The sequence below is a fragment of the Parambassis ranga genome, chromosome 24, assembly GCF_900634625.1.
Source record: "Parambassis ranga chromosome 24, fParRan2.1, whole genome shotgun sequence".
In the NCBI taxonomy this organism is placed as follows: domain Eukaryota; kingdom Metazoa; phylum Chordata; class Actinopteri; family Ambassidae; genus Parambassis; species Parambassis ranga.
The window spans coordinates 4,580,828-4,590,624 of record NC_041043.1 but is presented as its reverse complement, the minus strand read 5'-3'; the positions used below and the strand labels follow the sequence as shown (position 1 = coordinate 4,590,624).

General features: G+C 41.1%; 1 protein-coding gene across 1 annotated transcript; it reads right to left on the bottom strand.

The window, feature by feature from the left end:
• Positions 1–592: 592 nt before the first annotated feature.
• On the bottom strand, positions 593–9,358 carry LOC114428730 (single-minded homolog 1-like). Its single transcript, XM_028397396.1, has 12 exons — positions 9,262–9,358; positions 8,201–8,640; positions 6,850–6,932; positions 6,687–6,776; positions 6,472–6,583; positions 5,923–6,008; positions 5,440–5,639; positions 5,180–5,286; positions 4,853–5,000; positions 2,988–3,144; positions 2,491–2,878; positions 593–2,127 (listed from the first exon to the last, which is right to left on the bottom strand). The coding sequence occupies exons 2-12, from the start codon at positions 8,373–8,375 to the stop codon at positions 1,388–1,390; spliced, it is 2,286 nt and encodes a 761-aa protein (XP_028253197.1). The 5' UTR covers positions 8,376–8,640; positions 9,262–9,358; the 3' UTR covers positions 593–1,387.
• Positions 9,359–9,797: the final 439 nt, after the last annotated feature.

Below are 9,797 nucleotides of genomic sequence, written 5' to 3'. Positions count from 1 at the left end.
ATGTCTTATACAAATCAGTTCTTTTGCTTGTAGTGTTTCAAGATTGCTGTACTGGTTTTATTTATTTAAAAGGATCTTATTACTACTTCCACTACTGTTCAATACTAAGTGCTCTGTCCCGATTAACAAAAATATGGTGAACACACTAAAGCTTCTAAGCTTTAACTTTTTTTTTTTTTTTTTTTTACAAAATAATTCCAAAAGGAAATTAAAGACAAAACACACAAAAAGCCATTCACAGTCATTGACCTTTCAGGATCTGCATTCAGTGTGTGTTAGTATGTGTGCGTTTTCATTTATTTGTGACGACAAAAATCAACACAGACAAATGTCATTTGTTTGCAATTGTATTCAGATTTAAGAGACTTTTTTTTTAAACCAATTAATAAATAATCTTGTTCAAAAGTTCATTGTGAGGTGATATTTACATCATAAATTAAATAAGAAACTAAAGACATTCAACTTAGTTTAAGAAATGTCAACTCTTTAGGCTACAATGACCTAAACAAATGGTTTTCTTTAAGAACCACTGCATGTGAAGAATTTGAAGAGTTTTACAGCATACTCTACATATGCTAAGAAGTCCTGTAAAGGTTTAGTGAAGTTAAAACAGCAGAAATTATACTCTGATATGTAAACAATATCACTTAACAATGCCTGTATTTAGAGGGAGAGGACTCTAAATGGAGGCATTCCACATACACATTTAAACAGCTTTACATATCAGAGGCCTTTTCTGTTTTATTACTTCATTCAATTTTTTATCTAATGATGGTGTGATCCAAACACCAAAACTAATTTAATGCCACCAGTAAAATATTCTACTTGGACAGAAAAGAAAATGACACATACAGAAAACAGCCCACTGACAAATAAATACCAGAGAACATTGACATCTTACAATAGCTAAACACTTGCCTTTCTCTCGTTGCACTTCATGTGTCAAACATTAGGCTCTGTGCAATGGAGTTTTCAGGTGAAAGGGCAATGGAACAACACATTTTCTTACTGCCTTTGGAAATCATGTCCAGGATACATTAACTCACATGGCCAATGGTGCGTGAGAGGTTTGGGATAGAAACATGGGATTGATGTTTAACCAGCTTTTCCGAGGAGGCGAATCGAGTTCACCATCATTAAAATAACACTGTATTCCTACTTAATGGAGCAAGCCTCCTCCCTGTGTCAGGTGGCATATCAAATGTCAGTTCCTGAGCTCTAGTTCCTCAAGAGTCTTGGAATATCATCCATAAATAATACAAAGGCCTGACAAACACAAGTTGTGCACATCAACTCAACGCAGGCCCTTTGTATCCTTCTGTCACTGTTTCACCACCAACGGTAAAATCCTCTTTTAGACAACAGGACCGATCTGTACCAGAAATCGTCAGCTGCCATTGGTAATGATCACTGAGGTGGTCTTGTGTCCCTGTATCTGTTCAGCCTGCATCCTGACATGGGAAGCCACATCATACTGGACTCCTCCACAGGCCAGGCCGGAGTAACTCCGCAAGTTCTCTGAGTCATACAGGTGCTCCAGGGAGTACCCGGTCAAAGCATAGGCCGCTTGCCTGTCCAGCGGCTGCCTGTCCTGGGCCGGATAGAGCAGGGGACTCCCTTGTGGTTGTGGAGGGTGAGGGGACAGATCTGTCTGCATGTAGTCTTTGGTGAGTGAGTGGCCTGACCTAGGGATTCCATCGGAGCTGGGGCTGCTGAGACGAGACAAAGACACAGGACTTGTTGTGTTTTCATCATCGTGGGGCCCAAGAACTTTGATGCTGTCCCGGTGGTGGAGACGCTCAGAGGGGAGCTCAATGCTGGGGGCTCCAGGGCCACGGCACACCACGCTGGGCATGGTAAGCTGAGAGTGGTGGGATAGGGAGGAGGTGAAGCACGGACTGTGAGTCTTGGAGAGGCCCGAGACGTCCAGCGGAACCTTGTGCTGCTGCAGGCGGCTCTCTTCCTCTTTGATCATTTGCTGCGTTGCACGAATCAGGGTCTCCATCTTGCTGGGCTCTCGGGGGCTTGCTTGGAATTGGTCACCGTGGTAACGCTCACCTGAATCACTGGTGGACCCGCCTCCATCAGGTGAACTCACTACACTGTCTTCATCCCAGTGGCCTCGTCCTGCAAAGACAAATCAAAGGCCATGTTTTACAACTATGGTATAAATGAACTGTGGCCTGTTGAAAATGCTCATGTGGTTAATGTTAAAATTCTGCTCCATATAGATTGCCGGTCTGACTGGATGCTTGGCAGAAGTACAGTGGTGGGGGTAGTTTCACTGTTTGAGGATGTGAGATGTGCAATAACTTGGCTTTCAATTGCAGGCAATTTCTGAACAGATGGTAGCAATCGGGACACTGGCAAGAAACGGCGTAAACAACTTAGCATGTCCCATAATAACATTTGGAAAACAGCTACCAGGAGAAGCTAGGCCAGAGCTATTTTCAGAGACAGATGGTTGTGGTCTCAACCCTAACACCTCACCGTGAATGGCGCCATGGTAAGATGTTATTTCGTAGCCTTCGCTGTTCTCCACCGAGAATTTTGGCAGTGACAGAACAGAGCGCGTGGTGTCCCACCACATCTCTCTTCCAGACTGAGGGGTTCCCAGGAAGTAGCGGCCACTCTGACACCGAACACGGTCACAGGTGGTGGAGTGAGGATGTGTTTGGGCATGGGCGAGGTCGTCCTCTGATAGACCCAGGCCGTAACACAGAGAACCAGAGTCAGGATACAGTCGGTAGGCGCAAGATGCCTCTGCAGCCTCGCTGGGATCCAGCAGCTGGGGAGAAGCAGAGTCTGTCAAAGGACTCCCTCCCCATTGGCTGTCCTGGTCGGATTCGGAACGATCTGGATTGAACGCTGAAAATTGCTGGACAGAAATTTTAAAAAAATTACAATTGTGAAAATTTGGGATTTTAACCTTGTAATAATTAAGCCCGCAGAAAGTCTCTTTTTGTGCTTCATCTAAAGCAGACTACCTGAGGGTAGGGCGACACTCTGGCCTTTGCCTTTGACTGGGTCAGACGTGATTTGGTGGTCTTCCGGTCTTCACTGTGACTGTCAGCATAAGGGAAGGCTGGCTTGGTGGGGCTCATTTGGTCCAAAGACAGCTGCATTCCTTTATACTCTGTGTCCCTTTTGACACATACAAAAATGCACATTAGATATAAAATTTAAAAAAAAATAGATAAGATTTTTTTTCATTCCAGTTTCATGCAGCCAGTTTCACACACACTTTTATGATATGAATGATGTGAGGACAATGAGAAGTGAAAACAAACGTTTAGGATAATATAAAAAGATTAAGCCCTCTAGCTTCTGAGAAAAATAACAGACACTTAGAAGAGAGTTAATCATTATATTCTGCCATGCAACCATTACCAGAATGCAGCTGAAAAGTGCAGCACACACAGACGCACGCATGCACACACCGTCTCTGCAGTGAATTTTAAAAACTTCTTTTCTTCCTTGAATATGTTCATGTGCACCATCTTTGACATTTTAACCCACTGTCCTGCAGCTGAACTCAATCCAAGTGTGGCTGTCGAGGGAGTGAAAAAGGCTCCCGTGTCAAGTGTTCAGCAAACATGAGCCTATTCTTAACTTATCACATCAACAGTATGTAATAGCAGCTGCCAGGCATTTTAAACCTTGTGGCCCATCCCTGACCCTGCACAGCCAGCCTCTTTAATATGGCTCTAAATATGATCCATTCCTTATGTACAACACCTTAGGGGAAAGGCTATGTTTGGATAGCCAGTGCACTGTGTGAGTGTTATTTGCTCTTGCAGGTATAGTTGCGGTTGCTGCTCCTGCATCCTATCTGTGCCCTGGCTAACTTATGTCTGAGCCAATAATGTTGGGCCTTTGTGCAAACTCAGCTGTGTTAGCCGAATTCCACCTCAGGGTCAATGTCAGAACACCTCATGTCTGAAATACGCCACCAGGCAACCTCCAAACATGATTTATTAATAGATTCTTGTTGGGTTAAAAACGCTGCCACAGCAAAGGTGATTGAATTGCTGTTTGTTTTTTTATTGTTATTTGCACTTTTGCTGCTGAATACTTCTGTATTAGACCTGATTATGCGCTTGGAAATTCACTGTCATTTTAATGTAGTAACTTTGTTCTCTCTTTACTGCATTGAAGAAATCAATACCTGGAGTGCTCCATATGCACACATGCACACACAGGTTTACACACATACACAGCAAAGCGACGTGGATGAACCACACCTAACGAGAAAAAGCCAACATGTGCTACAGCTATGAGATAGCTATTGATTCCTAGTTCACCGTTTGATCGATTTTGCTTTCCTTAGACTGCAGATCGATGGTGACAGTAGAGGTTTTTTGATGGGGTTGAACCCTGATGTTTGTCTTGCTGTCTCAAAGGGTCTAAGTGTACTTTGTGCTCTCATAACACACAACTGCCTGAGCCCTGCAACCGCGGTATTTGGTGGATTTGTATAGAGAGGCTACAGAGGGATAAAGAGGCGGATTTCTCCAAGAGACAAAGACCCATCATATCACAGAGCGAGCTTCAAGCAAGGATCATCAGAGTGCATGATATGATTCTACTTAATCTAGTTAAATATTCATTGCAGTTACCCCTGCAAACACCATTAACATGTGTTTTCTTCTAGCTAGCCCCTTGGTTACAGTGACTCCAATTTGAGTCCAGATTATCTGAAACATGTATTCATAATTACAAATCAGCATTACAGCCACTTTACACACAATGTCTCCAAAAGCCTGTTTCTAAGCTTGAAATGAATCACTTTCTTAAGAGCGCCTCTCAGAAGAAGCCTCTCTCCCTGATGGAAATGTTTTTTGAGACTCACGTGAGGACGTAGTTGACGCTGACGATGCAGTGAGGTCTCGAGGATCGGCTGTTGTGCACAATGGTGGCATAACTCTGAACCCAGACCCAGCCGCCGTGCTTGGCCAGGAAACGATAATACTTAGTGGTGACTTGGCCTTTTACCAGCACTGAGGGAGATAAAAGAAACACACAGGCAGCAGAGATTAGCATATTTAACAACGTGCATGTTGTGTGATTGTCTGCACATGGTGGCTGCAGCAGGTTGCCTTTGCAGCTATAGTGTCTGACATAAAAAGAGGTCAGGCAGCACCTTGTAAAAACATCAAGTGGCAGGCTTGTAACTCACAGAGGTGGTGTGCACAACGGAGGTGGAAGATGTCACAGCTGTGGACGTGGTGGTACAGAGTTTTCTCAATGAGGTCCTGGGGCTCATAACCTGTCAGCTCAGCTACCCTGGAGAGAAGTTTAGGAGTTAAAACATGCAGTGATGAGTGATGATTTGTTGGTATAATAATTTTAGTCCCATGTAGGTTCTTGGAGAAATTGTATCAACCTTTTTATTTACTTTACACTAATGAATGACACGTTTGACACATTGTTCTGTACCTGGAGTCCAGGAAGATGAGCTTCATGTCCAGACTGGCTCTGAACATAAACATGTTACTGTGCAATTTGATTTCAGTCACAGCACTGGGCGGCAGAGAGTGACCCACAGCCACCAAGCCCACATTCTGGTAGCAGCCTTCAAAGGGTGACATGTCCAAACTGTACTGACGGATCTTCAGGTAGCCACTGCAGTGGATCACCTGATTGTAAGGCAGACACATAAAAACAAAACGTACAAAATAAAAATCAAAAAAGCTTCTTGTTAAATAGTTTACTAATTTGTTGCTCTAAACATTGAAATTCTATATTATATAAAGCAAAGTACATTTGAATTATCCACAGTGCAACAAGTACACCCAAATAAAAAAATGAAAAATAACAAATTAAATTGCGCTATTTAAAGCATTGATTTATTACAATTCATTATTTTATTAAATAAAATCATATTATTAATCATTAATTTAATATTAATTGATTGCTTACTTTGTATCCACCACTGGTTAGTCCTGCGTTCCTTTTTGCCAACACGCATTTCATCCGCAAGAAGAAGGAGCGTTCCATTTCATATTCTGAAAGAGGACACACTAAATTAATTAGTAAATAATCTGAAAATCTGGCAGGACGGAAACAATACTACCCTGTATGGCTCTATATTTAAGATTAAGATTAAGATTTACTTTATTAATCCCCGTGGGGGAATTAAGTTGTAGTAGCAGCACATTAAAGAACAATAAATACTATATACACAAGCAAAAAAAAGTCTTATTTTATGACTTATTTCAACACTGTAATAATAATATGTAATAAACAAAGGGAAAACTCATTATTTGCTTTTCATAAAAAATACACATGAAAATAGACACGGACTTTTAGGCCTTCATTATGCATCCTGCAGGAATAATAATGCTGCACTCGTCAGGCGTACCTTAAATATTCCATCTGCGTAATATCGACACACATCCGCTGCGTCCGGTTCTACTATTGTATTGAAATTGCAAATAGATAGTGTAATGCTATGGAGAGGAAATGTACCTTGTACAAAATGTGATGAGTGATAGGGCTGATGCGGCGTGAGGACAGCCGTCATCTCGTCATGGTCGGCAGGATGGACGTACTCATAAATACTGTTCCCGGTCAACTCTACCTGTTGAGAATATCTCAGGTATTTAACAGGTAAAGACCGCCACTGCCTGATGGAAGACTTTTTTTAATCTATATGGAAAAAAATATTGCAAATGTCAACGGACCTGAGACAGTCCTAAATGGACCGACGCTGTCTCTGAAATGTACATTATCTTTCCGTCCGGACCCACAACAAAGATGAATCCGTCCAGCGTCTGCAAGCGAACCACAAAGTCAGCCCGGGTTATTTTTACACAAATAATAATAATAATAATAATAATAACACACCTGCAGTAAATGAGATCCCAGTTCTCGTCCAATATTGTCCAAAGACCTGGTTCGACTTGCATGACCCCAAGCTTCACCCAGACCTGGAAGAAGCGAGACAATACTGTTTGGATGCTGCGTGCGTCACTTTATAATAAAATACACACACACATTCACACACACACACACGCTTGTTTATACATAAAAGAATATGTTTCGTTATTAATAGCGTGCTTTATATATTTATTATTTTTGTGTCTGGGGAGACATATTATTATTATTATTATTATTATTATTATTATTATTATTATTATTATTATTATTATATTTTGTGTCCTGGATATAAGGGGAACATTGCCCGTGCTGCTCATTAAAATTCATGCAGTTCCATCAGAAATCTCATGGAGCTGGGCTATCATCTGTAAATGAGGCGTCCGTCTCCCCTGCTGTAAATGAAAACAGGTTTCCACTGTCCATTAGGACATGCAGACTAACGTCACACACACACACACACACAGGGTTAGAGTCACCCATGAAAAAAAGGCTGTCCTCTTTTGTCTTTTTAGGCTAAAGAATGCCAAATATTGGCATTTTTTATTATTTTTGTTAACTTAATCTTATACAGTAAAAAAATAATAAAATTCACAGCTGTGTCTGTTATATGCTGCCCTTATGGAACAATAAAACAACTATAATTATCGTGGGCTTATCATTTGATTTCATGGTAGATCATCTGTAGAGTTGTTCTTGCAGAGCCTCTCCTGTGTAAGATTGTATGTGCATCCTGCTCACATGGCTTTATGTGATTAGAAGCCTTGCAGGGCCCCTTTTTTGTCTAATTGGTGCTTCTTGTTCTCAGTCACGCAGTCACAGAAGCCTGCAGAGAGCTGTATAAAAGATGGAGGTAGACCGGTTCATTTGGACACACTGAATTTAAAAAACAGCCATGATCCATTTGTAAAGAGATCAATGAGGAATTGCTGTATTATTCCACTAATGTTCCTGTAGACTATGGCTTAAATAGGAGCCTGTTTATTTTTCTTTATTTTTTAAAATTGTATAACAAGACTACAGTATTGAGATATTTAGTTTGTATCTTATTGGTAATCACTTTTCCTATTTCCACTAATAAAAATAATAAAGAGTTGCAGCTTTTAAATAAATATTAAAATTTTTCCTTAATCTAAGGAAATTCCTTTCTCACTTTATACACTTATTTACATTGTAAAAATATATTCATGTGATTTATACTTTGCATTTCTATTTGATTAGTATTGCATAACTATTTTGTAGCTTATATTAATAATTGAATTGAATCCAAAGCTGCAGGATAGATAAATAAAAATGAGGCACATCACTTGTGTTCTCTCACCCTGAGGGAAAACTATTCTCATCTTCAGGTAGCTTGTCGTCAGTCTTATAATGGAGGCTTTGTCTAGCTGGGAGGTGATGGCCGACGGTAAAGGCAACATTTTGGCCAGTTCATAAAATTCACTGTTCTCCTTTTCCCGTCTAGTCCTTGCGGCCGTTTTGGATTTCTCCTTCATTTCGGCGCCTTTTTTTAACTATATATCCTTGTACTTGTGTGAGACGGTGGTGGTTCACATCAGCACGTTGACTGATTCCTCTCCGCGTTGCTTCCGCGTTGCTTCGATTTCATTGGAGTTTTTTTAAAATCAACTAAAAAAAAAAAATAAAAAAAAGCTGGAGTTTTGGTACGAACAGCTGAATCCAAAATAATATGAATATCCCTGAAACTCCTGGCTATAGTTAAAGTTCCTCAGGGTGCAGCTGCTGGCCTTCATCCATGACCTGCAAAAAGACACAAGGAGAAAAAAAGAAAAAGAAATTCTTTTTGTAGAATCCAAAAGGAAAATGATTTTATGCACAGGAGCCAGACATGATGCAGTGTGTCTGTATTCTGATACGATTCAGGCCTGCGCGTCATAGGTGAATCTAATCATCATTTGTCCATCTGAACAAAATGACTTTAACAGCAGCATTGGGGGATAAAATCAGGAGCAATAATTTAATTTAACAATAGATGCAAAGCAGTGCAATAGACCTGGTTAATTTCTCCTAAAATATAAAAACAAACATTGAACAATTGCATCAAATATGCATGTAGGTCTCAGCTAGTCTTTAAATTTTTTGCCTAAAAATACTTTAGACATGTGAATATTTACTTAGTTTAACCGAGAAGTCAGTTTCTATAGTTAGCCTGAAATATGAAATGTTCCAGTCAGATGAAATGATTCTACACGTTATTCCAGCCATCATGCTTTTGGTGGAGGACTTTTGACCCAGCACAATTTCTCAGAAATAACTCTGACTTTAAGCTTTTTTCACTTGTTTTAAGAACAAAATGTCTGAAAGACATGAACATGCAGCGGGGGTGTTTGTTCACAAACACATATTTTGCAGTAGTCCTACCCGAGCTGAGTTGACGCTGGATTTCTTCCTTGCAATCTGAATCGATCCTGCGGCCCTAAATGCAGCCTGCTGGGAATTTCACCTGTCCTGAACTGGGTTCACCAGTCGTCCCAGTTACAATTGGTCTCAGCTCCTCCTGGATTTCCACCTGGAAAGGCGAACGGGCCGTGCGTTGCATACACCTCTCCAAATTATAAGGACGCGCAACGAGTGGCATTCGTGCCCAACAAACCTCCTCTCCTCAACTATCTCAATGTCCCTCTCCGGAGCAGTTAGGAACCCGCCCATCGTGTGGACACCTCCCTCTGATTGGACGGAAGCAGTGGGAGGCGTTACGCGATTGGACGCTTGCCGTGGGCGTCAATTTGTTGTACTGCAAAGTATGCGCGGCACTTGGCCGTGCCCGAAGTGAGCTTAAATGAGATCTTGTGTTTTTGTCATTAGCGTGGAGATCATGGATCAAGCTGAAAGAAATGCATGCGTCCCTGTAAAACAACAGATTAGGAGAATGTACGGCAGGTGAGGGGATAAACAAC

Coding starts and splice junctions, on each gene's coding strand:
- LOC114428730 (XM_028397396.1), bottom strand. CDS start 8,375: ATGAAGGAGAAATCCAAAACGGCCGCAAGGACTAGACGGGAAAAGGAG. Junction 3,145..4,852: donor AGCGTCAACTACGTCCTCAC/GTGAGTCTCAAA, acceptor ATGTGTCAAAAG/GGACACAGAGTATAAAGGAA. Junction 2,879..2,987: donor GAGTGTCGCCCTACCCTCAG/GTAGTCTGCTTT, acceptor ATTTCTGTCCAG/CAATTTTCAGCGTTCAATCC.